Source organism: Microdochium trichocladiopsis (assembly GCF_020744255.1).
Source record: "Microdochium trichocladiopsis strain MPI-CAGE-CH-0230 chromosome Unknown B0I36scaffold_3, whole genome shotgun sequence".
In the NCBI taxonomy this organism is placed as follows: Eukaryota; Fungi; Ascomycota; class Sordariomycetes; order Xylariales; family Microdochiaceae; genus Microdochium; species Microdochium trichocladiopsis.
Genome location: NW_025763546.1, coordinates 1,616,532 through 1,642,877, shown reverse-complemented (window position 1 = coordinate 1,642,877; position 26,346 = coordinate 1,616,532). Strand labels below are relative to the sequence as shown.

The following is a 26,346-nucleotide window of genomic DNA, read 5'->3' as shown; positions in this document are numbered from 1 at the left end:
TGGCAATACTCGCTGTCGATACTGTTTGGGCCCTTGCGCGCGCTCAGTTACGCCGACAAACATTCATGAACCCTCTCGCGTTTCCATGACAGTTTCTCTTGAGCAATCACCAAACAGTTTGGCAGCCGTCTGACACCATAAATTCTCACAGTACGTGCGGCTTTGAGGCGGCACTTCCCCACACAACTCACTTAAGGCGCTGGTCGCCTCGGAAGCAGCATCTCGACCGTCACTTCCTCGTGTGTAAACGCACGTCCTATTCGCGACAGCCTTGCACATATTCCCACAATCTACTTTCCGCATCTTCTTTCTCGCGACGTGCACTCTGCCACAGCCATCTTAGTCATGCTGTTGAACAAATCCTCCTGGCTGTTGCCAGCAGCACTGGCTCAAGTGCTCCTTCCCACATCAGCCCTCGCCGGCCAGGACCAACACCTCCAACAGCGCGGCACACCAGCATACCAGATCGAGGACTCGTACGACGCCACCAACTTCTTTGACGGATTCGAGTTCTACTCGGGCCCTGACCCCACCGAGGGCTTTGTCCGCTACCAGACCGCTCTGGAAGCCAATGCATCATCTCTCGCAGGCTACGCCAACGGTGGCGTCTTCCTCGGCGTCGACCACCAGACCGGCAATGTCGGGTCGCCCGGCCGGGCATCGACCCGGGTCAACACCAAAAAGACATACACGCGCGGCCTCTTTGTCGCCGACATTGCACACATGCCGAGCTCGACTTGTGGCGTTTGGGCAGCCTTCTGGTCCTTTGGCGATCCCTGGCCGTCCGCAGGCGAGATCGACATCATCGAGGGCGTCAACCGCGACACGTCGACCCAGTTCACCCTGCACACGGCCTCGGGCTGCACCTTTTCTAGCCAGGGTGACTGCAACGCCCCCGGCGACGGCACAAAGGGCTGCTCCGAGCCAGGCTTCGACAACCCCCAGTCCTACGGTGACGGCTTCAACGCTATTGGCGGCGGCGTCTTCGCAACCGAATGGACCAGCGACGCCATCCGCATGTGGTTCTTCCCGCGCACAAAGGGCATCCCCGCGGACCTGGCGTCCGGCCAGCCGAACCCGGCCTCGGCAAGCTGGGGTCGTCCCGCCGCCGAGTTCGCCTCCGCGCCGGGCGGGAGCTGCGACATTGACAGCCACTTCCGCGAGCACCGGCTCGTCTTCAACACGGCGCTCTGCGGGCAGTGGGCGGGCAAGGTGTTTGGGCAGGACCCGCAGTGCGCCAGACTCGCGGGCTCGTGCGAGGAGTTCGTCGCCCAGAACCCGGGGGCGTTCAAGGAGGCGTACTGGCTCATCAACTCGGTCAAGGTGTACTCGCGGGAGCATCCTGCGGCCGCCGGTGGCGGCGTTGTCCCTGTCCCTGTTCCCGCCCCGTCCACAGCACCGGTCTCTTCCGGCTCGGGAGACGGCTCGTCGTATGCGGCTCAGTACGCCCCGGCTGGCAGCGTGGCAGGAGCCCCGGTCGCCGTCATCGCACCACCGCCAGGAGCACCCGCAGCAGCAGCACCAGTTTCAGGGCAGTCCGGGGGCTACAAGAATCAGTTCGCGCCGCAGGGCGTAGTGCCGGTGGTCGGAAGCCGGGATGTCCACACGAAGCGAGAACGACGCCAACGGCGACAACAGCAGCAGCAACAGTCGGGGCGGAGGCTGGATGCCTGGCCGCAGACCTTCCACGCGTAGCACATGAAGACCTATATACGTCCGCTTGCACACCGACAAGGAGGCGCGAGCGCGAGCACCATTTCCTTTCCTTCTACGGCTTATATTGCAGGGCACTCACATATATCCCCTCGGTCTTGAGGATTCTCATATCCATTTCCTGGCGTTCAGGTAGTATTAGTACGAAAACCACGCAGCGCGTTTGTCTTTGGTTCATTCCTTCTACCTTCTCCTATCATTTTCCCGTCTTCTCCACCACCTATTTACGAATCTCTGTCTCCCTTCAGATGCAGAACAAGCCCGTTCCTGAAAGAGGGACGAGTACATAGAACATAGAAATTTCTCGATTTTATATGACATTGACTCAATTGTCCCAAAAATGCTTGGCCAATCATGGTCTCAATCACCATGCAGTGCTTCGTTTATGCTCCCAGCACAAATCATTGGTTGCCCCGACTGCGCGGCTGCGACCATGAATACACACTCCTTGTTCGTGTTTGGCCCCCTTTCTCTTAATCTCGCCCATGTCATGTCACAGTGGGAGAGAAGGATAAGCCCATGGTGTGTGTGTTGGCGGACGACGACCTTCGCAAGCCCCTTGCCACGAGGGAAACACCCCCCCTCCATCGTTTGTTTCCCACGCTTGCTTCCGCCATACAGTGAGAATGACACGTGTGGATACTGCCACAACTACTACTGCAAAGTGTCACGACAAAAACAACAAGGGCCAGAGTGGGCATCGATGGATGTGCTGGAAGTTTTTGTATATTTCTGGGCTGCGGGTCATGGGCAGCGTTACTGGATTCCTCCTCCTCCTCCTTATCCTCCACCTCCACACCGTTTCCCAACCCTCGATTACCGCCGAGATATAAGTCAAGTCCCCTCCCCCCTTCACTTTCGGAATGAGCGCAGGATGAGACGAGACCGACTGGTGCCAGGGTGTATCCGATGATTGAAAATGGTATTGGAGGGGAGAAAGGAGAAAAAAAGAAGTACTGCTGCCGATTGTCCTGGGGTTGCGGGAATATGCCCTGAAAAAAAAGCGACGATGGATACTAGGCGACAACAACAAAGGGGGGAATCCCGTGTGCAAACAAATAGCAAAGGCTTTCTCATTTTCGCTCGGTGAAATCCCATTTCGCATAAGTCGTTCAGGCAAACAGCCACAATCAAATGACTGCACCTTTCATATTAGACACGCTCCGGGGGATTCAACGAGAAACAGAACAGCCCGCCATGTTTTGCCGCGAGAACCGTTGTGCGAGGACTCCAATCGTGCTGGGCGGGGGTTTAAGTTCCAGGGAGTGTTTGTGCTGTATCATAAGACATGAAGAGATGAACGAAAACAGAGATATCTCTTTGGGAAATCACAAAACAGGAAAGCGACCGCAAAAGGAAACTCCCCCTTCGTCAAGTTACAAGAGCGCGAGCGCACTCTTTACACAGGAGGTGGTGTTTAGAAGCACAACCCAGAGAGGCCATGGGATCTAATACGAGCACGTCAGCTGGCGCGAGGAAGCAGGCGACCACTGGCCCGGGCCAACAAGACGGACTCCTGCCATCAAAGACGAGAGAAACAAGGCAGCAAGAGGCTGAGACTCCAAGAAACCACAATCTTTCATATTTGAGGCAAACAACCAACTCCCTGCCAGCCAGCCAGACCGAATGCCACAAAACTCCTTCACCCACTCAGGTATCAATGAGAAAAGACACGGACCCTCAAGAAGACCACTGGGAGTATGCAAGCTTCAGCTTGAGACAAGCAGGCTACCTGAGAATGGAGTGCTGGCATTTGTTTAGGACTGCTCAGCGGCGGGGGCGGCAGGCGCAGCCTCCTCCTTCTTCTCGGCCTCCTCGGGAGCCTTCTCCTCCTTGGGGGCCTCCTGGGCAGCAGGCTCACCCTCGGCGCTGTCGGACGAGGTCCACAGGGTCAGGTTGTCGCGCAGGAGCTGCATGATGAGAGTGCTGTCGCGGTAAGACTCCTCGGACAGGGAGTCGAGCTCGGCAATCGCGTCATCGAAAGCCTGCTTGGCAAGGTGGCAAGCACGCTCAGGCGAGTTGAGGATCTCGTAGTAGAAGACGGAGAAGTTCAGGGCAAGACCCAGGCGGATGGGGTGGGTGGGGGTGAGCTCAGTCTGGGCGACATCGGTGGCGCTCTGTAGAGGTACTAGTCAGTCATCTGGCAGCTTTGCGCAATGGCCCTACAAGCCCCCCGGACATCGACGACATACCTTGTAAGCCTCGTGGGCGGCGGTGGCAGCGGTCTTGCGCTTCTCGCCAGAGGCGAACTCGGCAAGGTAGCGGTGGTAGTCACCCTTCCTGTGAAAGGAAAATGCACATATTAGTGAGGTGTTTCGACAAGGGTCGTGATGGCCCTCTGGGAAATGGCGGTAAATGCCCAGCCTGCACGGGAGCCATGACTTACATCTTGTGGTAGAAGACCTTGGACTCGCCGGTAGCGGCGTTGGGGATCAGAGCCTCGTCGAGGACGTCGAGGACATCCTGGCAGACTCTCTCGAGCTCAGCCTCGATCTTGTTGCGGTAGTCGCGGATGGTGCCAACGTGCTTGTCAGAGCCCTTGGACTCCTCCTTCTGCTCGATGGAGGAGATGATTCTCCACGAGGCACGGCGTGTGCCGACAACGTTCTTGTAGGCGACGGAGAGGAGGTTGCGCTCGTCGACGGAGAGCTCACCGCCGAGCTTGGCGACCTCCTTCATGTAGGTGACCATCTCATCGTAACGCTCAGCCTGCTCGCAGAGGCGAGCCAGGAAGGTCTTGCTGTTGGACGAGGATACGTGTTAGTGCCCGAGTAAACGTTGGCAAGGTGGTTGTCAGCGGCAAGCAAGGGGACGCCTTCGGGTCACGAGAGACGACGCAGTCCTCCATTGCTTGACTCTTGACCGGGTCGAACGGGAACGACGAACCTTTCACGCTATGGTACACAAACGTCGGTCAGTACAACAGGTCAAGACGAGATGAGGTATGATCAAGTGCGACTGAAGAGGGCTAGCAGGGCAAGCAAGTCCCGAGGGCGGCGCGTGATGAGAGCCCATGGGCATGGCAGAGACTACAGCCAGGCCTAAGGGGATCACGAAGCGGGGGCGTGCTGGGTGCAAGTGAGGGAGCGCAGCTGGCAGCTGGGAAGCAGCGAAAGAGGCAGCAGCGGACAAGAAGAGCAAGGAGGAAGAGGACGAGGAGGGAATACTGACCTCGGTAGCCATATTTGGGTATCTGGGAGGGACGAGGATTGGGGGACGGGATGTTGAGGGTTGGTTGATGCGGATGCAGAAGAGTAAAGGTCGGGAGGTGGGTTAATTTTTGGGCTCTTTTGATTGTTTGAGGAGGGGGCGGTCGCGGGTGCTTCAAGGAGTCAAGTGCAGCAGGTGAGGGAGACCTGAGCGGCGCATGCATGCGTGTGTGTGTGTGTGGCCACTGCACTGCTGGGCGGCCGGCCGGGTAGGATGTCTGCTGGTGCTGCGGGTGCTGCTGCTGTGCTGGTGGTGGTGGAGCGTGGGGTCTGTCCAGCCCAACCCAGCCAGCATTGTGCCTTTGTCGTCGTCTGTCTGCCTTGTTGTTGTTGTCTAAGGCTGCCCGCGCGTGCATTGGGCAACACCCCGCGCCTGACAGCTCACCACAACACAGCTCACCACAGCGCACCACGGCGAGAGCACAAGCAACGACTAATTACCAGCCGCCCGGCGAGGCGCTGGTGTGCTCATCATGATACATACAGCAAGCATGGCCATCACGAGGCGGTACTCGTCGAGTCAATCAAAACCACCCCCCCCCCCATCCCAGCCGGGGAGCTTGTCCGCCATGCGGCAGCCTCCCATCCGTTCGTGTATTGTATTATTGCAATATCTGCCAGTGCCTTCTTCCCAGCCGTGCTTCGGCAGTCATGAACAATAAGCTCTCGTCCAATCTCCCATGTCCTGAAGAGAGCCCCCGGTCTCGAGTCACCTCAGTCGAGCAGTCCATGCTGTCTCTAATCATTTGTTGACAGGCCGTTGTCGTCCATCCCACCAGGGGGCGCTAATTGCACGGGCGGCTCTGCAATTTAAGCCATGGGCACCACGCCCTGGGCGGCTCGGGGCGATCGTCTCATCTCAGCCTGCCTGACGCCTGCGACTGCATACGTAAGGTAGGCAGCTGGCAATGGCCGAGTCTCGCAGGCTTCAGGTGGCGACCCGACGAGCCGCAGCGGGCTCCCAGCTTTGTGGCAGCGTCGTCTCGACTGCTGAGCGCCGGAACCTCGACATGAACTCGAGCTCTGCGTGTGTGTGTGTGTGTGGTGCGTGTGCCATGTGAGAAGGCCTGGTCCGAATGCACACGCACCAGGCGCTACGTGGCTGGGCCTTGCCCCACCTGCCTCGCTGCGCCAAAGGAGGGGTAGTTGCGCGGGCACCCGGCTCGACTCGAGCTTCCAGGATTTTCACTCGGGACACGAGGGCTCTCTCTCTCCCCTAGGCCCAGAACCTGACAATGCAGCAGCTCGCTCCCTCGCACCGCCGCCGACTGCTCCACAGACCAGCCCAGGCGAGACACCGACTTCTGTGATCCTCGCCGTGCTCGCTCTTCCACGGGCTTCGCTACCCACCCGGCGGGGCGAGCCGTGGACCCTGGAGACTCTGACGGGGCTGGAAAGGGGGCGCCCGCCGGCACGGGCCTTGTCGACTGCCACATCTGATCTCCTGGCCCTACTCGCTGCTGTTGCTCCCAGCGTCCCAGCGTCGAGATGAGGCTCGTGTAGATGCTCAACATGTCAAAGGTGATAGAAGGCGTGGTCGTTCCTACAGTATGCGACGATACTACGCGCACCTTCACGACAAAATCTATAGCCACCAGTAGCGGCACGGATGACATGTGTGTTGCGGCAGGACGTGCCCAGCCGATGTCGCATGGCCGGTTCGAGACAAAGAAGACATCGTTGTTGCGTTGGTGCTGATCAGTCCATTACTCTGGCCGCCTTCTCCCTCCTGAACGCTGGACAGATCCCTGTCTAGGGAGGACCTCATGCTGCGCCCAGCTCAACAGGCGCCAAACCTTGGCCTGGAAAGTACCTGAGGTGACGCAGCACGCCTTCATGCCCGCATGGAAAAAGAAACGCAACGCCAACAGAAGCACGCCGGCTTCTCTGCTCGTGGGGGCGGCCGTAGAATGGTCGACCTGCCACCACCCCGAGCATCTTGTGTTGGTGAACGCTTATTGATTTTAGCGGCGCGGAATGTCAAGAATCTGCTGGAGAGACGCTCGAGCGCTTGGTTCCTTGTAACCCTGTCAGCCGAAAATCCCTGGAGCTGGGTAAACACCGAACAAGAAACCCCACCTCTGCTGGCTGCCCTTGGTGATTCGTCTGGGCCTTACCGATAGACCGGAAGTGCAAGGTACAATAGGTTCAACGGTTCGACATCCATGCAGTCCGACACACCCCATCGACAGACTCGAGCCGCCCCCGGGGACGTTCCCAGCCTTCATTTTTACCATGCACATCCCATGCGTTTATGACTGAAGCCTGGACTAGTTAATTAGCACAACACCGCCAGTTTCTCCACTGTATTCAACGGGTCGGCTTGTGGGGTATGGGACACATCCGCCGCCGCTTGCATGGGATGATTCCACGCCGAGGCCCAGTGTCGACCCTGGGAGTGTTCACCGTGTTGATCAGACGAAAATTGTATGACAATGTTTGCACGACTTTCGTCGGGACGGTGAACGGGCCGCGTATCTCGGAAACGTGCCGGCAATCACAAGTTATAAGTGATACTCGATCCGCAGTCTCTTCTCTATCACTGCAAGATGCGACCGATAACAATAATAATCGGTGGACCACATTCACGTCTTGTCCAGCCTGTCAAGAATAGCATTACATTATTATTCTCGCTGAACGCTAAAAATCAGTTTTCATCAACCTCCCCTAGCAGCAAGAGTCGAGCGTGTCTGGTTGAAATTCAACGTCTGAAGGTTTCTTATGCCTTCCACCAAATCCATTCTTTTGCTCCTTTCCGCTTGGTTCATTTTCCTTTTCACCTGATCACTTAAAGCTCATCGCCAGTCGTCGTGTCTGGGTATCGGTCCCTGCCCCAGTCCAACGGGTCTCCTCCAGGGAGACACACGCCAAGTCTCCAAAAATAGTCACGGTGAGCAAAGAACAGTTGCCAGAACTTGTATCGCGCCGGTACGGCCCAGGCGCGAGCCTCCATGATCCCGTTCGGGCCTGACTCCTGGGCACCGCCGTCACGATCTTTGAGGGCCTTCCCCGCCCGCGCAGTTGGCTCTCCCTCGGATCCAGCTATGCAGTCTGGATCGTAGTCGCCGACACAGGGCCATATGTCTTCAGGCTCTGGCGATAGGCTCGACTTTGAGATGAAGATCTCGCCCGCGTGCGACATGTAGCCCCATTCCGAGAGCGGCAGCAAGGGAACTGGGTCGTCGGTGTGAGTAAGTCGTCGGAACGCTTGCGTCTCAACCTCTGTCTCGGCTTTGTCAAGATCAAACACCGCGTCGAGGTACTTGACGAAGCCCTCGTTCCCTACGCGTGGCTCTCCAAAGGTTGTGACGATGACATTGTCCCAACCAAGGATGACCTTGACCTCGAGTGCCGCCAGCGCCGCAACGGCACCGCCCAGGCTGTGTCCAAGAAGATGGACAGGATAGTCCGGGTACTGGTCGTGCAGGAGCTTGAGTGTCGGCAGTACAACCTCCCTCGCCTCCTTCCAGGACGACAGGAAGCCCATGTGCACGGTACAATTAGTGCAGCGGTGTAGGGGCTCCTTGGGCGGCTTTCCGCCTCCTTCCTCTGGCGACGGGTAGGGAACGTACTCCTGTGGCACGGTGCTGAGGTCCACGACAGTGTTGGCGATGCTGTACGTGCCGCGAAACGCCACGATGATTGCGCCCGAGCCCTTGCCATGGAAGCTGCTATCTACGGCAACGTAGCCGCAGCTGTCGCTCATCAGGATTCCCGTGTTCCATGTTGTGATGAGTGATAGCGTTGGAAAATCCTTGCACCTCGAAGCGCACGAGAAGGGCTTGGACAGGCCCGTCGAGCCGACGCAGTACGCAATATCTACGAGCCGCGAGAGGCGCTCGAGCGATGCGAAGAATGGGAGCGAAATGCCCTGCTTGGGCTTGGTGACCGGAGCTGGCGCCGCTGGCAGTCCATTATCATTATGCTGGAGGGTGTTGAGGGGTCGCTGGAGGGCTTGAGGCTCAATGATGGCGAGGGTTGCGGCTGTGTGAATGAGCCAGGCTGAGATGATCGTGAGCCAGGCGAGACGTCTCATTGTTGATGCGCCTGTTTGTCGTCGGCACGACAGCGATATATGTGATGCGACGCGAGGCAGTGCGCTCTAGAGCCTCAAACAGGCACAAGTTGAGGTGCGGAGTCCGGTGAAGCAGCGCGAAGGGGAGTTGGGTTGGCGTAGGCGAGCGACAAGAGAAGTGACTTCTATGAGTCAAGGCGACGCTGCATCTTGCGCATAGATGGATGGCGGCAATGCCCGCGACGACAATGGACGTGCTCGTGGCCCGAATCACACACACGCTAGACGGGTGGAGGAAGAGGGTTTGTTGAGGTTGGCTCGCCGATCACGAGGGTGGCTGGCTGGCTGCTCAGCCTAGCGAGGCGGGCGCTTGTGACGTCGCCGTCATGCGCCCCGGATTTGGCGGATCAGTGTTAGAAAGGAACTTCTGGTTTCTGCTGACTACCAGCACAAATAAAAGTCACTTGTTATTTGAGTCTAGTGTGCTTCGGTGCCTCCAAAGTGGATCCTAGACCCAGAGCGGCTTGGGCTCTTCGAAAACCTGGGGAAAGAGCACCTCGTGCCGAATAGACCAACATTGAGACTATGTGCTCTTGTTCAACTCTGCCCTCGCATGGAATGAATGAGATACTTGGCTTGGACTTAATTGTGTCCATTCAGGTCCCGGTTTCATCATGCCCCAAGAGAAAATGCCACTTCAAACCACCATGCCTCTTCACTGAATACCCGCAGAGCAGATGACTCTCCCTGCCCATTCAAAGATTGACAGAAGCAGCCACAGGCACAGGCACAGGCGGAGGCCCCAAGCTCACAAAGTCCCCAGCAACGACCTGCTCGCCGCTCTTGCAAACCACAGCGGCGTCTCCTCTGGTCGTTGTGTCCTCTGTTGTGGCGCATTGGAGCTTCAGCGCATCGAGCGGGACAGAGCCTGCTGCTTCGACCGGCGCACTACTGCGGAGTGTATCATCATTGTCAGCGGCCTTCGCACGTCAAAGTATGCTTCTTATGCTGCAGAACAACCGGTATGATTTGAGTCAAGCATTCAGAAACTGGAAGGGGGGGGGTTGCTTGGAAGGAGATTGAGTAAGTACCGAGGGACGACATACCTCTTCCCAAGACAAGCCTTCTCAACAACAGTCAGCCCAGTCCGATCGTCAAGGTAAAACCCCACCTTGTCGTTGTCACAGCGCTGCTGCTCCGCAGTCTCGAGCGCCATCAGCAGAAGAGCCTTGCTTTGTTGATATCTGTCCTCCTCGGCAGCCTGGTATCCGGGACGACGATGCGCGAGGTCGTACATGCGCATGATTTCATCGTCGTAGTCTGGGTCTAAATCTCCGTCCTCACTCGTGGTGGTGGTGGTGGTCTTCATATTTGCCATCGTCATCGCTGTCATCGCTGTGGATGTTGTTGCCGTCGTGCTGGACGAGGTCGTCTCTTTCCCAACGCACATGGTGTCGATGCCCGTGTCGAGGTCAACCAAGCGGAAAGAAACAGATACTTCTTTCTCGTCTACCCGCTCCCTAACCAACTCATCGTCGCGGTTGTCGGCACGAGGAGCCACTGTAGTAGTGCTGTTCCTCTGAAAGCCCAGTACATAGAAATGCAAGGGGTACACGCATTCTTCCCCCCTCAGGCTGTGACCTCGGATGAGATGTCTGTAGTCATTGCTGTGGTGATGAGGGCGATTCTCAACAGCCATGGGTGTAGGAACGCCAAGCAGCAAGCTGGCAATTGTTACGTAGCGCATCTTGGCTGCTCGAATGGTGTTGTTCTCGATGTAAGGGAAGAACGACGGCTCTGAAGAATCAATGTGCAAGATCCTGGTTGTTGCAAGACCAATGCAATGAAGCTGGGCTCGCGGAGACCGGACAACTGTGCGTGGACGTTCATAAAAGCTTCTACTACCAATGAGGATGGTGCAAGAAACCTCTGCACGTCTCTGTTGATGCTCGAGCGACGAGCAATTTATTCTTCGATGTCGAGCCACAGCATCCCTGGAATGACCACGTGGACGAGCCTTTGAATTGTGTTCCCTCACTTTTGGATTACCTCAGAGTAGAAAACTTCCCGTTGGATGGCGAGTACCTGTAGAAATGGTCGGGATTTGTCTGACTGCGATTGCACAAACCCGCTTCCACTTTCTCAAATGAACCAGACGCCACGGCGCACCGGGTGCACCTTTGCTCACTCCGTCAGTGAAAATGGGTCCCACAATCATGTATTCTTTCCCAGTAGAACGGAACACGATCCATGCCAGAAGCTGTGCAGTTGTCAAATCGTGTAAACTCAGCCTATTCGATTTTAAGCGAGTGTGGAGGGTATCCTAGAAACAACGAAACGCCGGCATGTGTCCAAAAACGCCGCCCTCCTCTGAAACGATGAGGGCTCTCCACCTCTCTGAACCTGTGGTACTGAAGTTATTTACGGTGCCGTTCCCGGTCCATCTCACATGTGCCGGTGAGCTCGATCAGTATCTTGCACAACAGGCTCTCTTATGATCTTGTACATCTGCCTCCTGTTACCCCAGATCATTCAGTCTAGAGAAAGACCTTGCGTGCTTTGGAGCACCCTCTTTGTGCGACCCGGACCACTCAATCCACATCTACAGCCAACCAGACGAGCGGGCGATAAGGCCATGCAATCTGACACGTACCAGCAGTACCATTGACACTGGCGAGTGAGGAGGCACGACCGGCAGCGGATTCGGCTAAATGCAGTCTGGCCGGTGTTATGATGGCTTGTCGTGCCAACACATGCTGCCATGATGTGTCATGTGGCCTGTCATACACTCGCTGCTGAGTGGCAGACAGTTCCGACGTCTGTCATCAGGTAGTGAGCTGTATGGGACGATTATGGCGCCCACAGCGACACCTCGGCAGGCGTTGCGCCTGGTCTTGTCACAATCGACACCGTTTCGCAATACCGCAAACCTGACGGCTCAAGGTATGACGAGAGTATCGATAGAGCGACGGGCGATCTCAATTACCTTTTGGCATGTGGGCGTTTCTCCATCTTCGTGCAGCTTGAAACCAACATTTTCACCGCAGTCAGATAAAGAGACCCCGTTGGCAACCATGGTGTCCATATATGCATGCCGGGCTTTCGACTTGGCGTCCATGAGATTGACGATGTCTCTGAGCCCGAGATGAAACGGCTCGCAGTGAGCAGTCGGTGTGGGGTCTGCTTTGTTGTGCGACAAGCCATATACATCGATTTTGAGCAAGGCCCGTACGGTGAGGCGCCATAGAGTAGGATCCATCTCGCGGAACTGGTACTGCTTCGCCATGCTACCGGTATCACAGGCGGACCCCTCGTTGCCGAGGCCGCCCCATATGCCTCCCAAACCGTCCAGCATAAAGACGAGCTGCCGACGTTCTGCACGTGCCCTTTGGGCCTCCGCATCCACCAAGCGAAGAATCTCTGAGTAGGCGTGGACCAAACTCGGTATGAGCGTCGCGAGCAACATCATATTTTGGAAGCCCTGCATGGGATTAAACGCCGCGAGCTGAGGCATGGTGTCGATCCGGGCTGAGCACACTGTGCAGTTGACAACCTCGTAGGCCGTTTTGGCAGCTAGGCGGGCTTGTCGGACACCACCGGCCACGTCGTTTTCGAGGTTCTGCAGCGAGCTTAGGGCTAGGTACAGGCTCGCGCTGCAGGCACATTTCCTCTTGGGCACAGTAGTGCATGTTGACGTCGTCGCTGGGCTGTCGGGATTGCTTGCGGAATTGTTGGTGTTTGGCGACAGTGCTGGGACTTGCTCTGCGGGTGGCGGGGTGTCCGTGGAGGTCATGAAAAAGGCCGGTTCCAGGTCTGATGTTGCGAGGCCATGGCTATGGCCTGGCAAGCCAAAGTCGAGATCGCCAACATCGCCGCCCCACTGGAACTGAAACGGGGTGGTAGTTGTATCCTTGATCGGCTCCATGGGAAGATTAAAGTCTGGCATCACCGTCTGTGACGACAAGCCCATGAAGTCGAGCGAGGATGACATATCGTACAGATTCTCCTCGCTGAGCAGCAAATCAATCAGACCCATTCCAGGGTCCGCGACATTCGGAGGGATCTGGGCCATGGTGGTCTTCGCGGCCGGTTCCTCATCCGGGACCGCTGGCTTAGCGTCGACAGTATTGTCCTCCCTGGGCCGCTTCCGAGGGCGACCCATGGGTTTCTGGAGAGAATAGTGGCAGGTGATGCTTTCGCGTTTGCAGCGTGAGCAGCCATCAGGCTCTTTGGTACAAGCAAGTTTGCGCGCTCCTGGGGTGTCACAGACTGTGATAAGCAGGCCGTCTCGTTTTCTGAGGACGTGCGCACAAAACGCCAACTACAGGACATGGTAGGACTCACTGCACTCATCGCAGGCTCGATGCTTAGGAGCAGGGGCCGCTGGTGCTGGTTGCACGGGGACTTCGGAAGGCATTGGAAGCGGTTGTGCTGACGCCATATTCGAGATTGCTGGGCCGAGAGTTATAAATTGTATGCCATGAACTTGTTCCAGAACCCAGACCCAGGGCAAGATGCAGTGGGAGAAGTTGGGATGTGAGACCCCAAGACCCTTGGAAGGAATGGCGCGCGGCGTAATCAGGCAGCTCAGGCAGGCGCAGCCTAGCAGCCCTGACGAACCCTGAGGAACGTCGCAGCCCCAAGGCGCGGGGTGAGTCGACACCCTGCGCCTGGCACTTTCCCCAGCGCGGCGCTAGCCACCAAGCATACCGCTTTGTCAGCAAGGTAAGACCAAGACCTGACACTACTTATCGAGAACTGTCGAATGCACTCGGACCGTGGCTCGAGCCTCCAAGGACTTGCTTTGTGCATAACTTTGACACTGTGAGGTCTCTATCCCGGGCGGTGTGTAGACTGCAATCGGAGAGTTTTCCTGTTCAGTTGTCGGAACATATCAAACACGTACCGCTGCTTGTGTGGTCGGCCATGGCCATGCACACGGGCTGGGTTTGAGCAGGATGAAACGTGCCCGAAAGGTCTGTACCTTGCTGACCACCATTGCCAAGCGCTCTAATGCAATTTCAAAGGCAATGTATATGTCTGAGGCGAAGGCTGAATGCTACGTAATGACCTATTGGAGACAACTTATGAAAAAGCCTTGCCGCCCGTTCCCTCGCATGATGTGTACTGAAATCGGTCCGTGGCCACATCTCAAAGAAACTATCTGTGACCGATATCCTCATGGAGAATATCAACCGACATGAGATCCGCCAGGAACCGTCGGATTCTTAGACCAGTTGTGTTTCTGATATGCGCATCGTACAAGTCATCAGCAGCGGCCTGCACCGCCACTTGCAAACCCTTCAGAATATGGCCTTTGTCAATCTCAGCATCATCGTACCCAAAAAAGGCATCAAGCTCATCGAGAAGGAGTTCCTGAGACGTGGGCCTGAGCCGACAGCCGTAAGCTGGGGAGCCGTCTCCTGCATGACCAGTGGACGCCGTTGGTGGAGCTAATGGTGCGTTTCGGCGGCCCATTTGGGAGTCCCGGCTCTGGTATACCAAGTTTTGAAGCTGTGGTGGGTTGCCGCAGGCTCGCTCATGGCGTGTGTGAAGTTGCGGTTGCGACTGGTCCGGCAAGTGAATCGCATCACCCATGTAGTCGAGAGTTTTCGCAACGGCGTCCAGGGCTCGATCCAATGACGACGGGTTACTGCCAGCCAGCCTGGCTATGCTCGGTAGCGAAGGCACGGACGAGACTAAGCCTGATGAGCCATCCCGCCGAGAAGTAGGTGGAAAGGAGCTTAAGCAATGGCCCGTTTGCCGTTCTTTGTCGCCGGTGTCGCGCAAAGCCAGATTTCCTAGTGTCTCGCCTTCCTCTTCGATAGGACACGGGCGTGGTAACTGCATCTGTGCATTTTCTCGCGGAACCTGCACATGCGTTGCGTGTCTCGTGAGTTCACGAATTGGCGGATTTCGAGGTTCGCTAACCACGACAACCTGTTCTCGTCCTTGAGTCTGCCTCGAAACGCTCAATTTGATATGGGACCCAGAGTTGAGGCTTCTACTTGCGCACGAGCCCCGATGTGCTTCAGGCTTGCGTGCCTGAAGGACTGCCTGACTTCGTGGCAAACTGTCCTTTGGCAGTCGAGGGCTCCTCTCATGGCGCTCGCGAGAATCAGCATTCTCACGAAGCTTCGGACCTAGTTTGTCAAGAATCAGTCGAAATCGACTCCACCTGACGCTGTGGTCTCGTGCGCTCTTATTCTTCAGGCCCTGCTGTTGTTGCGCCATGTCGGCAGTGCGAGAACCGTCAGTAGGACCGGTCGACGGGGTGAGGTTGATACTGTCAGAAACCAGACCGGGTTTTTCGATTGCGTGACCGGGTTCACGAATTCGGCTTCGACAAGAATCACCTCTGTGTGCTGCTGGTTTCCTGCGCGGAGCGCCATCAATCAGGGCGTATCTGCTGCCCAAGCGTCTCTGCTCCGTAGAGGTCACTGCTAGACCGGCAGCTTGAAAGTCCTTGTGGAACGGCATGAGTGGCTGAACTGTGTGAAGCGAGGCTCGAGACTGAGACTGGCTGGGAGAGTCGATGGTCATGTGCCCAGCCAGCTGCGACTTGTGGGCGAATTTATGAAGCTGGTTGGTAAAATGATCAAGGGCTTTGCGTTCGCTTGGCGACCGCGACGAAGTGGCGACGCGATCCGATTCCGGTGCCTTGGTTTTCGACGAGAGAGCAGACGTGAGCCGTTGCTGCTGAGCAAGGCCCCTGTTGATGGCCGCCCAGACTACGGGATCTGAGAGGCCAAATCGCTTCTGCTGCGTCTGCGTTCTAGTCCAGCATCTTTCAAAGTCGTCGATGTCCTTGGGAGGTATGGGCAAAGCCGGAACAGATGGCGTGGTTTTCTTATTCTTCGTCGGGTTGTCACGGTCCAGATAGGCTGAAGAGCTATGGTTGACAACCGAACGGGCTTTTACCGACTGAGTTGACTCTGCTGGTATGCGTGAACCGTTGCGGGCCTTAAGGTCACCCCAATACACTCCAGCAGAACTATGGTTCTCTTTCTTGGGATCACCTGATGTTTCACAAGTGCTAATCCGCCGAATTGATCTGGCATTGGTTGGAAGCACTCTGCAGACATGAAGGTGGCTGCCGCTGCGACTGATCCTGCGCTGTTTAGAGGCGCGTCGAGTCAAGCTAGCGAGTATGGAAGTATATAGAGCACCTCTGGTGATTCGTCTTCTGTGGATATTCTTGGCTTTCGGCGGGAGGGCTTGCTTGTCAGCGTGGGCACGCTGCCGAGGACTCCCCTTCTAAGGCAAACTGAGTTTAGGCATCGTTCTTATTCCAAAAAAGCACAAAATCCCAGATAGGACGTTCCAAAAAAACAGGCGCGAAAGCTGAAATCTATGTCGGCAAATGTTTGTTGTACATGATGAGAGAACTCGTAGTGATGCTAGATCAGGTTTGTGGTGCTGGCGTCCGAGGGGATGCGAGGCAGCTGCGGGCCACACACCAGCGGCAGGAACCACCACGGTACCTTGGATGCGACAGTGCCGATACACAAGGTCGTTCCGTGACTAGGATGAAGAATGTCCGTTCTGGGGGGTGCCGCAAGGTTGCGTACCGGCGTGTTTACGCCTCGAATGATTGCTTGTTCTTCAGGCGAGCAGATCGAGGGCTGCTGGAGGCGCATAACAGACAAGCGACCAGCATGGCAAGCATGGGTCACCGAATGTCTCTGATGTTTGGCTGGGAGTAGAGATCAAGCTGACGCCTTCCTTTACGCAGGAGGAACTCTATGGCCGAGAAGTCCTTCTTGCTGATCAAAATACTCTTGCCAAACTCGGCCCTGCAGCGCATGGTCAGCCTCAGTCCAACACGGCAGCGATTGCGGGTGTTCTCACCTAGCATAGGCTTTGAAGTGACTTTGAGTTGCCTGCATGGACTCCCTCGTCAGCATCATCGTCGAGTAGTTTGTGCGAGTTTGTTTGTGTGTGTTAGCGGGTAGCAGGCCACATACCTCGGGCTTCTGGCGCGCTGCACGCAGGCATTGCCGGTAGAGGGCAAGAACTTCTTTCTGCAGCCCGGACAAAGCCATGGCCACGGAACAGGAGTCGCAAATGAATCCCGGTGGTAGTGGGTTATACTTGGCACAGGAGAGTCTGCAAGGCTGAGAGTCTGTCAGGAGTTCTGTTCCCCGGAAGTGTAGGTGGATGCTTAGCGTAGGTGTGCCTCCGATGACCCGGCTCCTGCGCGGCCGCCCCGGCCGCCAAAGTCAATGACGCTTACCCTGCAAGGCGGCCAGAGAATATCACAGCATCTACGAACATTCTCCGTTTGGTCATGACAGCAAATTGAGTCCTCACAACTGCGTTCAAAACATGGATGGAGTGATTGAAAAGTCTCATTGTCTGGTAGAAATTTGGACTCATCATATCCTGGAAACCCATCCACTTGCAGCATCCTGCATGGACGAGCAACGTGCACCTGTCCTTCTATAAGCCGCGAGCACAAGTCTCGCAGGGCGATGCGCAGCTCGCTTCTTGTTGCGCCCACCAATTTCCAGCCGAGAACATGTTGTGTGTTGTGGACGTCGTTTCAGTGTCAAAGAGCAGGTCGGCAGCGACTTTGCTTATAGAGCTATAAGCAGGTCCTCACGACCTGCGGCTTGCGGACCACGTTCTGATGCCAGTGACGGCCACCCAACCAACGATGAGAACAGTCACGGCCAGTCGAATTTCCCGGGCAACATTGGCGGTCGAAGCGTCGAGGCTGATGGCGTGAATGTGCTTGATTGCGCCAGAGTGCTGGGCCGTGACACAGAAGGTCTCCATGGCAGGGCAAGAATCTGTAGGGGACGTGATTCCGGTACTATGCTTCCGCCGCCTGGCTTGTATCGTCAAGATGAGAAAGTCGAGTTGGTGATGCACTGCCCTTGTTCGTCAAGACGGTCGACAGGACAGGGTCCACGGGCGCTTTGATGGTTGATAGCGCCCCACTAACAGCGCTGAACGGGGCGGTCAGCCACGCCGCATGCTGGCACTGGACCAACCACCAACGAAAGTAAACAAAACACACAAACGAGCGGCTTATAGTCGGAGCATGTGAGCAGGCATTGGGCCACGCACACGCTTATTTGACGTCCCAGCAATTTTTCCTTCTTTTCATTATGATATACGGAATACAAGATTGATCACTGAGCAGCCCTCTTTCCAGTCCTTTGAGCGGTGGACCAACACGCCGACATGGAACCACTGGATCCTGCAACGAGGCAGGCCTTTAGAGCGGCGTTGGAAGAGGTCTTGAGGCCGCGAGACGAAGTCCTCGACTACCAGAAAGCCCACGAGGAGATCCTGGCCCAGTCCTATGGCGAGGACATTCTCAAGCATCCCTTGGCTCTCCTACCACCAGGTCTAGAAGTAGCTCGAACAGAAGGCACCACGCCGTCGAGGCTCGAGGAACTTATCGATGCAAATATCCGGCTGAACAAGGAACTCAGGCAGCTACAAGAGGCCTCAAGATTGGCTCCAGACATCTCGGCAGAAGACAAAAACGCACACAAGTCGGCGCAAAGCACGCCTGGCAACGTCCAGGACAGCCAAGTCATCGACCTGCAACTCCAAGTCAACGCCCTGGAGGAGAAACGCACCCGCCTCAACATCTTCCTCAATGCCCTCGACAGACTGGAGAGACTCCCGGCCGCCGAGCCGGGCTTCATGCATCCAGCCGCCATGTTCCAGGATTGCAGTCCTCTGCCGGATCTGCCCAAGGAGCTCATGGAGGGCTTCACCCGAGACACTTCGGCGCCGCAGCACGAGATCGAGACCATGATGCGAGGTCTGCACAAGGCTGTACTCCGCAACAAGCTCCTGGCGCAGCGGGAGAAGCGGAACCTCGATGCAATGCGCGCGGAGAGCAACATCGACCCGGCCGGCTTGCCTGCAGATGTGCAGCTCCATGCTCTTGGTGCCGTCAAGGACCACCTCATCGGGTGGATCGAGTCGCAGCTCATGCAGGCTGGCGATGACGAGGACGAGGACGTGAACGGAAATCTCGAAGATGGCTCAGGGTCAGCTCCAGCCACCAGGACCAAGAACCACGGCGATGACGTTGATCTCGACACAAAACTGGCCAACATCCAGAATCAGTACAGCAAACACATCAGCCTGCGGAAGGACATCTCAACGCTTCTCGCCGAGGCCGACCACATCAGCCACGACCTCGAGAGGTTCCGCGGCATGCGTATCGCCGACGACGCGCCCGCCACAGCTGACACGCCTGCCTCAAACTCGGCCGCGGGCTCAGCATTGTCCACTCTGAATCCCCCAGCCACACTCATGCTCACACCATACCTGGAGAAGCTCCAACAGACCTCCCGCGAGCAGAAGGCCATGGTTCAGGAGAAGTCATACATCAATAGCTCCTTCGCCAAGCAGCAGCAGCACATGAGCCAGACGATTCAGGACCTCGTCGAGGAGAGCCGCCTGCTCGCAACATATCCCAGTGCTGCCCCTCCAAGCAGCAGCGCCAGCCTCAACGGCAGCAGGAGGTCCAGCAAGAACAGGTCCCTCGGCGAAGCCACGCGCAGGTCTGCGGCGGGCACCAGGGCCAATGTCGCAAGCCAGGTTGAGCCGTTCGTGTACTCTGCCGACTCGGCGAAGATCGCAACGCTCGAGGTCGTCGTGGAGAACATTGAGGTGGGCCAGATGGCGGTCGACGAGGCGAGGGCGCAGTTGGATGTGGTGCGCCGATTTTTGAATAAGAGTGATCAGCATGACGAGCCCGTTGGCGATGATAGTAGGTCGCCCCACAAGCAGGCTGCGACTGCTGCTGCTTCAGGGCATAGGAGAAGGAACACAGAGGGCAAGATCATGGTCGAAGATCACCACGAGAAGAGTATATGGTCCAAGCTTGACGGGAATCTGGGGCTGATCAATGATTGATATTGTTGATGTTTGTCTTCATAACTTTAAATCATCCTCTGCTATGTAGCAAGGTCTGTCGCTAAAATCTGGATCAGTCAATCCTCAAGGCGCTTGGCGTCAGGTTTCCCATGCTCTCTGCCATTGTGCTCATTGATATCAGCCTAGATGCACCCCAGCGCATGTCTTTTGTTCCGATGGTCCCTCATATATTCTGCCCGCTTCTCGTATGTCCAGATCTGCTGCCGTAGCCTCAGCTCTTGCCTGCAAGGATATTCGAGATGCGCAGAGTCAGATCTAATATCGACAAGTGCTCGTCCGCACCGTCAACCAGCCGCTTATCCACCTCTGAAAAGACCAATGTGATCTTATTTTTCGCCGCATCAGGGATCGTCTCGTCTTGAAGGACCGCGTGATATAGCTGGCAGTCGGGCCAATGGTGTCAGCCAAGAAATGCTCTTCACAGGGAAGAATTGAATGGACAAGGCATAGAACTTTACCTGAGTTGTGACCTGCCCGGCGCTCCACCCATCGGCCACCATGTCTTCCACCACCTTTGAGACGCCTGCGTACGCAGCAGCTCCAGAGCTTGGTTGCATGGCCTTGCGCAGCTTCTCGATCGTTGCCTCGGGGATCACGCCTGCGATATCCTCGATGATCTTTATCGTTACTTTTCTTGATGCCGACGCTGTGGGAGCGTCGCCATCCACGTCCATCTTGTCCGCCTTCTCACCACCGCCGCCGCTGTCATCGTTTTCTATGGCGCCAACCAGCCGCGCCGCCGACTGGAGGTACGTGATGGCCTTTCTCAAGTCTCCTTCTGCGCACTTGATGAGCACCTCGACCACGCCTTCCTCGAGGGCGACCCCTTCCTTGCTGGCAATCTCCTCGAGCCGCTTCTTGGCGTTGCCCTGGTCGAGGCTCTTGAAGCGGAACTTGGAGCAGCGCGAGGCGAGAGGGTCGATGATGCGCGTGACGTAGTTGCAGATAAGGCAGAAGCGGGTGATCTTGCTGTACGTCTCCATCGTGCGGCGGAGCGCGCTCTGGGCGTCCTGCGTCATGCTGTCGGCCTCGTCGAGGATGATGATCTTGAAGGGCGGGCACGGGTGCCGGGACTTGTAGTCGCCATGCGTCGGCGGGTTCGTGAGCTGCATCCGCGCAAAGTCCTTGACCTTCTCGCGCACAATGGATATGCCGCGCTCGTCCGAGGCGTTGAGCTCGAGCACCCGGGCCTTCATCATCTCGGGCCCGTAGAGCTCCTTGGCGAGCGCGAGGATTGTGGATGTTTTGCCCGTGCCAGGAGGGCCGTAGAAGAGCATGTGTGGGAGCTGCTCCGACAGATTGCATCCAAAAGTCAGTTTGCTTGTCCATACAACTGCCTGCTTCTACACTGGATACGCACGTTGGAGGCCTGCAGTGTCCGTTGCAGCACGTTTACAGTGTGGTCCTGGGCTGTAACATCGCTCAATGTCTTTGGACGACTGTATGCTTGTCAGTCGTAGCTTCTGGCGCTTGAAAAGGTGTCCCAATATCTCGACGTACTACTTCTCAACCCAAGGCTGTCGTCTCGTGCTTTGTTTCGTCTCTTCTGGCTTGTTCGTGCTCGCCCCGTTCGCTGCGGCCGCCTTCCGGGCCTTCAAGTCGAAGAAATTCGACATACTCGCAATCCGGATGTGTTTTCGTGTCGAATTGCTGGGTTGCTCAACGAGATCTACTTGTCGATGTCGTGTGTCGTGAGGATGAGAGAAAAAAAGAGCTTATGACGACGGCAATTGCATTGCTGGAGCTTTGACGCGTCCTTGAGACGCGCTTGAGTGGCGGGCGGGGCCGAAGTCAATTAAACCCACTTTGGTACTAGCCTGACATTCTGGTTGTCGAAGCCAATGCTTACATAATGCATACTTCCTCTTACATTTCGAGGAAGGTGATGAGAAACAGAACATGCATGCAATACTTGACGTGGTCTTTCATCCTCACCATGGAGAGTGGCATCGTGAGACCCTGGTAATCCAAAGACCAAGTTGCTTTTTTTCATTCTTATCGTTCTCAACGTACACGCGTTCCCCAGTTCCCATCCAAACACGATCAAAAATCTGCAATCGCCAGAAGTCCCAACAATTAACGCCTGCCGAGCCTAATCCAGGCTTCGGCGATAGTGAACTAGGATATATGCCTTCCACCTCTCTCATGGGTACGGGGACCGAAACTTTTCCGTAATACTCCGCGCTCAAACGGGGGTAACTGCCCCACTTACAAAGGCTTACCACCGATGAACTCAGACCACCGACGGACCTCAGGCGGGATGCCGTCCTTGCGGGGCAGCTTCTCAGACATGCACTGAGCAAAAAGGCGGGCAGTCTGGCAGGGAAGCTATTAGCGCATGTCTTGTGTGAATTAAGGACGAATCATCAACTTACCTGAGGCTCCATGAAGAGCGGCACGCCAAAGTCGACAGCGTTCCGGCGCATGACATAGTCAACATCCAGAGTAGTCTTGCCACGAGCAAGAGCGAGGTTGAAGACTCCGCGGATGTCGTACTTCTTGAATACTTCACGGAGAGCACGCTTGTCCTCCTTGGGGAACTCGATGACCTCAACGGCGACCTTGTCCTTGCTGGTAGACTCAACAAACTGCTTGACGTCGTTACCAGCAGCGTAGAACTTGTAGCCCAGAGGCGACAAGTAGTCGACGACCTGGGTGAGCCAGGGCTTGGTAGTCTCACCGCCAAGGAGGATACCCTCACCGGGCTCGGGTACACGGAAGTTCATGGCGGACTGGAGAGAAGTCCAGTAGGCCTCAACCAGGTCCTTGCCGAAGCAAGCCATTTCACCCGTGCTAGACATTTCGACGCCGAGGAAGGGGTCGGCACCAGCAAGACGGGTCCACGAGAATTGAGGAACCTTGGTCGCAACGTAGTCGCGCTTGACAGCCATGAGATCCGTGGGCTCGGGAACGTCCTTGCCAACCAGAGCCTTGGTAGCGACGTCAATGAAGTTGGTGCCGAGGACCTTGCTCACGAAGGGGAAAGAGCGGGAAGCACGGAGGTTGCACTCGATGACCTTGAGCAGGGGCTCGCCACCCTCTGGGTTGTCGGCCTTGATGATCTGCATGTTGAAGGGACCAGTGATCTTCCAGGCCTTGGCAACCTTCTGGGCAATCTCCTTGAGGCGGGCCATGGTGTTGTCATCAAGGTTGGCAGGGGGGAGAACGAGAGTAGCATCACCAGAGTGGACACCAGCCTGCTCGACGTGCTCACTGACAGCGTGGATGATGAGTTTGCCTTCAGAGGCGACACCATCGACATCAATCTCGTCAGCACCCTCAATGAACTTCGTGATGACGACAGGGTGGTCGGGCGAGACGTTGCTGGCAGCCTCAAGCTTGTCCTTTAGGTCCTCCTTGCTGCGAATGACAGTCATGGCAGCACCGGAAAGAACGTAACTGGGGCGAACGAGAACGGGGTAGCCGACAGTCTCGGCGAACTTCTCGGCCTCAGCAACCGAGGTAAGCTCTTTCCAGGCAGGCTGATCGACGCCGATGCTGTCCAAGATCTCAGAGAACTTCTGGCGATCCTCCGCCTTGTCAATATCCTTGGGGTCGGTGCCAAGAACGTTGGCCTTGCCAGTCTCCTGCAGGCGAAGTGCAATGTTCTGCGGCAGTTGGCCGCCAACAGAAACGACAACACCGGTGGATTGCTCAAGCTCGTAGATGTCGAGCACTCTCTCGTAGCTCAGCTCCTCGAAGTAGAGTCTGTCAACGACATCGTAATCTGTCCGTAGCATTGTCAGCATTTGTGTACATCAAGACCATCAAAGTATTTCGTTGGATACACACCGGTAGATCTGGTCTCGGGGTTGTAGTTGATCATGACAGTCTTCTGTCCCATTTCGCGGAGAGCTTCTGTAGCGCTGACGGCACACCAATCGAACTCGACGGAGCTGCCAATGCGGTAGACACCGCTGCCAAGAATGACAGTGCCCTTGTCTTCGAAAGTGACGTCGTGGGAGCTGGCGTTGTAAGTGGTGTACAAGTAGTTGGTATCGGCAGGGAATTCGGCGGCGAGTGTGTCAATCTTCTTGACCCACGGGCGGATGTTGAAGCTCAGACGAAGAGCACGTACGGCGTCCTCGTTGCTCTTGACGGCAGTAGCGATCTGCTTGTCAGAGAAACCGTACTTTTTAGCCTTAAGGAGGAGGTCGCGCTTGAGCCCCTCGATACTGCCGACAGCCTCCATCTCGCGAGTGCAGTCGACAAGGTTCTGGAGCTTGTAGAGGAACCATTTGTCGATCTTGCTCAGTGCGTGGATCCGCTCGACAGTGTAGCCCTCGTGAAGCATGGCCTGACCAACGGCGAGCCAGCGGCGGTCGGTGGGGTTGGCAAGCTCGTGGTCGAGGTCGTCGAACTTGTCGCCCTGGAAACCGACAAAGCGAGGGTCGACCTGACGGATGGCCTTCTGGAAGGACTCCTCAAAGGTACGGCCGATAGCCATGACCTCTCCGACAGACTTCATGGCACTGCCAATGTCACGCTTGACGTGCTGGAACTTGGACAGATCCCATCGAGGAATCTTGGTGACGATGTAGTCCAGAGAAGGCTCGAAGTTGGCTGTGGTAGTCTTGGTGACGGCGTTGGGGAGCTCGGGCAGGCTGTGGCCAAGACCGATCTTGGCGGCAGTGTAGGCCAAGGGGTAGCCAGTCGCCTTGGAAGCGAGCGCCGAGGATCGCGAAAGACGGGCATTGACCTCGATGACACGGTAGTCGAGTCCATCAGGCTGCAGGGCGTACTGGACGTTACACTCGCCAACAACTCCGAGGTGGCGCACGATCTTGATGGCGGCAGAGCGAAGCATGTGGTACTCCTCATCGCTCAGAGTCTGACTGGGAGCCACGACGATCGAGTCACCAGTGTGGGTGCCAAGAGGGTCGAAGTTTTCCATGTTGCAAACCGTGATGCAGTTGTTGTTGGCGTCACGAACAACCTCATACTCAACCTCCTTCCAGCCCTTGAGCGACTTCTCAACGAGGATCTGAGGGGACAGGGTCAGGGACCGAGCGGCCATGTTGCGGAGCTCCTCCTCGTTGTTGGCGAAACCGGAGCCGAGACCACCAAGAGCGAAAGCGGCACGAACGATGATGGGGTATCCGACTTTCTCGGCAGCATCCAGAGCATCTTCGACCGTCTCGACGGCGATTGACTTTGCGATGGGGATATCAATCTCGTTCAGGGCCTTGGCGAACATGTCTCTGTCCTCAGAGAGCTCGAGGGTGTGGACGCTGGTACCGAGAACCTTGACGCCGTACCGCTCGAACAGACCCATACGCTGCATCTGAACACCCAGGTTCAGGGCAGTCTGGCCACCAAAAGATAGGAAGATGCCGTCAGGACGTTCTCTCTCGATAACGTACGTGACGTACTCCGGGGTGACTGGGAGGTAATAGACTTCATCGGCAAGCGAGTGGTTGGTCTGGATAGTCGCGATGTTCGGGTTGATAAGGACGGAAGAAACGCCGGCCTCCTTGAGAGCCTTCAAGGCTTGGGATCCTGTATCGATTGCTCTATATCAGCCGCTGCAAGCCTAAGATTTCGTGCTCGGCCAGATGCTGTCTGGTTGTCATTGACCGCCAATTGGAGCGGTTCTCATCATCAAGAAACTGGGGAGGAACAAACCTGAGTAGTCAAACTCTCCAGCCTGGCCGATGGCCAGACCGCCACTGCCAATGACCAAGACCTTCTTGACATCGACAATGTCCTTGGGCTTGATGACACCGCTCTCCAGGTAGGCCTTGGGGTTGGGGGCTTCCTGCGAGACAGAGGCGTTCAGGGCACGAGCCGAAACAGTGAAGCTCCGCTGCTGCTTCTGGAAAGCAGGCAAGCTGCTGTTCGAGGTGGCGAGGAGCTGAGAAGGGCCCCGAGCAGTGGCAGCGACGAATTGCCTGCGAGGAAGGGCGGAAGGCAGACGGCGGCCATGGCGAAGCACGGAGGGCGCGCGGCCGGCGAATTTCATAGACATCGCCATGTTCGCAGAGCAATTGGGATCGAGCCAAGGCACCACGAGACCTGTAGATCCAGTTACCCTTAGCCCAGCTTCAGCCGATTGGCGATTCGGGTAGAGCTGGCTCCTGAGAGGACAATTGAGTTTGGGGTTTATAGGAAGAAGAAGCACCAGCACGGCGGAGGGCAGGACGAGGTCACAAATGGAGGCCGGTCCAGGAAGTGCGCTGCAGGGCTTCTCCACCCAGCCAATTGGGAAACTTTGACTGCGCAGCCAGCCAATCCGCGCGCTTGGGAAGCACCCCAGCAGAGTGCGGGCACGATAAGATAATGTCCATCTCGATAAAATTTTGAGAGTGGGCTCCGTTTTCGCACAGCGGGCGCCAGTGCGGCGCCAGGGTTGCCCGGCCAGGCTGGGGCATGTGTGACTCGAGCTTGTGCTGCTGTCTTATTGTTCCGGTGCTGGACCACCCGTTCTGTGGGCTGCCCGCGCAGCGATCCCGGCGCTTCGGCAGACTCATCATTGCGACAGGCGGGGCATGGGCCAAA

The 26,346-nt window shown here is 56.6% G+C and overlaps 12 protein-coding genes across 12 annotated transcripts; 2 read left to right on the top strand and 10 right to left on the bottom strand.

The window, feature by feature from the left end:
* Positions 1–456: 456 nt before the first annotated feature.
* B0I36DRAFT_205762 (concanavalin A-like lectin/glucanase domain-containing protein) lies at positions 457–1,335 on the top strand (the record flags this gene model as incomplete). The annotated part of the gene is made up of 1 exon (XM_046148834.1): positions 457–1,335. A coding segment is annotated over one exon (879 nt), but the record flags the coding sequence as incomplete, so codon positions are not given.
* A 2,135-nt stretch (positions 1,336–3,470) lies between these two features.
* B0I36DRAFT_360505 (14-3-3 protein-domain-containing protein) lies at positions 3,471–4,896 on the bottom strand (the record flags this gene model as incomplete). The annotated part of the gene is made up of 5 exons (XM_046158324.1): positions 3,471–3,830; positions 3,906–3,993; positions 4,100–4,453; positions 4,527–4,607; positions 4,673–4,896. 5 exons carry the CDS (start codon positions 4,894–4,896, stop codon positions 3,471–3,473), a joined length of 1,107 nt encoding a protein of 368 aa, XP_046015157.1.
* Positions 4,897–5,845: 949 nt separating this feature from the next.
* Positions 5,846–6,652, bottom strand: B0I36DRAFT_87401 (uncharacterized protein). The gene has a single exon (XM_046163494.1). The coding sequence runs from the start codon at positions 6,536–6,538 to the stop codon at positions 6,017–6,019; it is 522 nt and encodes a 173-aa protein (XP_046015156.1). The 5' UTR covers positions 6,539–6,652; the 3' UTR covers positions 5,846–6,016.
* Positions 6,653–7,710: 1,058 nt separating this feature from the next.
* Positions 7,711–8,958, bottom strand: B0I36DRAFT_360504 (Alpha/Beta hydrolase protein; the record flags this gene model as incomplete). The annotated part of the gene is made up of 1 exon (XM_046158323.1): positions 7,711–8,958. The coding sequence occupies one exon, from the start codon at positions 8,956–8,958 to the stop codon at positions 7,711–7,713; it is 1,248 nt and encodes a 415-aa protein (XP_046015155.1).
* Positions 8,959–9,692: 734 nt separating this feature from the next.
* On the bottom strand, positions 9,693–10,684 carry B0I36DRAFT_360503 (uncharacterized protein; the record flags this gene model as incomplete). Its single annotated transcript, XM_046158322.1, has 2 exons — positions 9,693–9,888; positions 10,044–10,684. The coding sequence occupies 2 exons, from the start codon at positions 10,682–10,684 to the stop codon at positions 9,693–9,695; spliced, it is 837 nt and encodes a 278-aa protein (XP_046015154.1).
* Positions 10,685–11,787: 1,103 nt separating this feature from the next.
* On the bottom strand, positions 11,788–13,533 carry B0I36DRAFT_87380 (uncharacterized protein). The gene is made up of 2 exons (XM_046163493.1): positions 13,282–13,533; positions 11,788–13,191 (listed from the first exon to the last, which is right to left on the bottom strand). The coding sequence occupies exons 1-2, from the start codon at positions 13,376–13,378 to the stop codon at positions 11,876–11,878; spliced, it is 1,413 nt and encodes a 470-aa protein (XP_046015153.1). The 5' UTR covers positions 13,379–13,533; the 3' UTR covers positions 11,788–11,875.
* A 564-nt stretch (positions 13,534–14,097) lies between these two features.
* B0I36DRAFT_346908 (uncharacterized protein) lies at positions 14,098–16,606 on the bottom strand (the record flags this gene model as incomplete). Its single annotated transcript, XM_046156508.1, has 2 exons — positions 14,098–16,078; positions 16,521–16,606. 2 exons carry the CDS (start codon positions 16,604–16,606, stop codon positions 14,098–14,100), a joined length of 2,067 nt encoding a protein of 688 aa, XP_046015152.1.
* Positions 16,521–17,078, bottom strand: B0I36DRAFT_429274 (uncharacterized protein). The gene is made up of 3 exons (XM_046162495.1): positions 16,905–17,078; positions 16,789–16,820; positions 16,521–16,733 (listed from the first exon to the last, which is right to left on the bottom strand). Exons 1-3 carry the CDS (start codon positions 16,980–16,982, stop codon positions 16,610–16,612), a joined length of 234 nt encoding a protein of 77 aa, XP_046015151.1. The 5' UTR covers positions 16,983–17,078; the 3' UTR covers positions 16,521–16,609.
* Positions 17,079–17,271: 193 nt separating this feature from the next.
* On the bottom strand, positions 17,272–17,820 carry B0I36DRAFT_317515 (uncharacterized protein). The gene has a single exon (XM_046153170.1). It carries the CDS (start codon positions 17,716–17,718, stop codon positions 17,539–17,541), a length of 180 nt encoding a protein of 59 aa, XP_046015150.1. The 5' UTR covers positions 17,719–17,820; the 3' UTR covers positions 17,272–17,538.
* Positions 17,821–18,129: 309 nt separating this feature from the next.
* On the top strand, positions 18,130–19,827 carry B0I36DRAFT_360500 (uncharacterized protein; the record flags this gene model as incomplete). Its single annotated transcript, XM_046158321.1, has 1 exon — positions 18,130–19,827. The coding sequence occupies one exon, from the start codon at positions 18,130–18,132 to the stop codon at positions 19,825–19,827; it is 1,698 nt and encodes a 565-aa protein (XP_046015149.1).
* Positions 19,807–21,634, bottom strand: B0I36DRAFT_285330 (replication factor C subunit 2). The gene is made up of 4 exons (XM_046151581.1): positions 21,349–21,634; positions 21,209–21,287; positions 20,307–21,134; positions 19,807–20,227 (listed from the first exon to the last, which is right to left on the bottom strand). Exons 1-4 carry the CDS (start codon positions 21,462–21,464, stop codon positions 20,060–20,062), a joined length of 1,191 nt encoding a protein of 396 aa, XP_046015148.1. The 5' UTR covers positions 21,465–21,634; the 3' UTR covers positions 19,807–20,059.
* A 422-nt stretch (positions 21,635–22,056) lies between these two features.
* On the bottom strand, positions 22,057–25,822 carry B0I36DRAFT_346905 (uncharacterized protein; the record flags this gene model as incomplete). Its single annotated transcript, XM_046156507.1, has 4 exons — positions 22,057–22,176; positions 22,224–23,575; positions 23,641–25,347; positions 25,474–25,822. 4 exons carry the CDS (start codon positions 25,820–25,822, stop codon positions 22,057–22,059), a joined length of 3,528 nt encoding a protein of 1,175 aa, XP_046015147.1.
* Positions 25,823–26,346: the final 524 nt, after the last annotated feature.

What these genes read in the sequence shown, in the direction of transcription:
- B0I36DRAFT_87401 (XM_046163494.1), bottom strand. Translation starts at nt 6,538, where the DNA reads ATGTCATCCGTGCCGCTACTGGTGGCTATAGATTTTGTCGTGAAGGTG.
- B0I36DRAFT_87380 (XM_046163493.1), bottom strand. Translation starts at nt 13,378, where the DNA reads ATGGCGTCAGCACAACCGCTTCCAATGCCTTCCGAAGTCCCCGTGCAA. An exon ending in TCGAGCCTGCGATGAGTGCA is followed by an intron (nt 13,192 to 13,281) that starts GTGAGTCCTACC and finishes GTGACACCCCAG; the next exon opens with GAGCGCGCAAACTTGCTTGT.
- B0I36DRAFT_429274 (XM_046162495.1), bottom strand. Translation starts at nt 16,982, where the DNA reads ATGGCTTTGTCCGGGCTGCAGAAAGAAGTTCTTGCCCTCTACCGGCAA. An exon ending in CAGCGCGCCAGAAGCCCGAG is followed by an intron (nt 16,821 to 16,904) that starts GTATGTGGCCTG and finishes GAGTCCATGCAG; the next exon opens with GCAACTCAAAGTCACTTCAA. An exon ending in CACTTCAAAGCCTATGCTAG is followed by an intron (nt 16,734 to 16,788) that starts GTGAGAACACCC and finishes CATGCGCTGCAG; the next exon opens with GGCCGAGTTTGGCAAGAGTA.
- B0I36DRAFT_317515 (XM_046153170.1), bottom strand. Translation starts at nt 17,718, where the DNA reads ATGGAGACCTTCTGTGTCACGGCCCAGCACTCTGGCGCAATCAAGCAC.
- B0I36DRAFT_285330 (XM_046151581.1), bottom strand. Translation starts at nt 21,464, where the DNA reads ATGTCGAATTTCTTCGACTTGAAGGCCCGGAAGGCGGCCGCAGCGAAC. An exon ending in CAGCCTTGGGTTGAGAAGTA is followed by an intron (nt 21,288 to 21,348) that starts GTACGTCGAGAT and finishes ACAAGCATACAG; the next exon opens with TCGTCCAAAGACATTGAGCG. An exon ending in CCGGGCAGGTCACAACTCAG is followed by an intron (nt 20,228 to 20,306) that starts GTAAAGTTCTAT and finishes CCCGACTGCCAG; the next exon opens with CTATATCACGCGGTCCTTCA.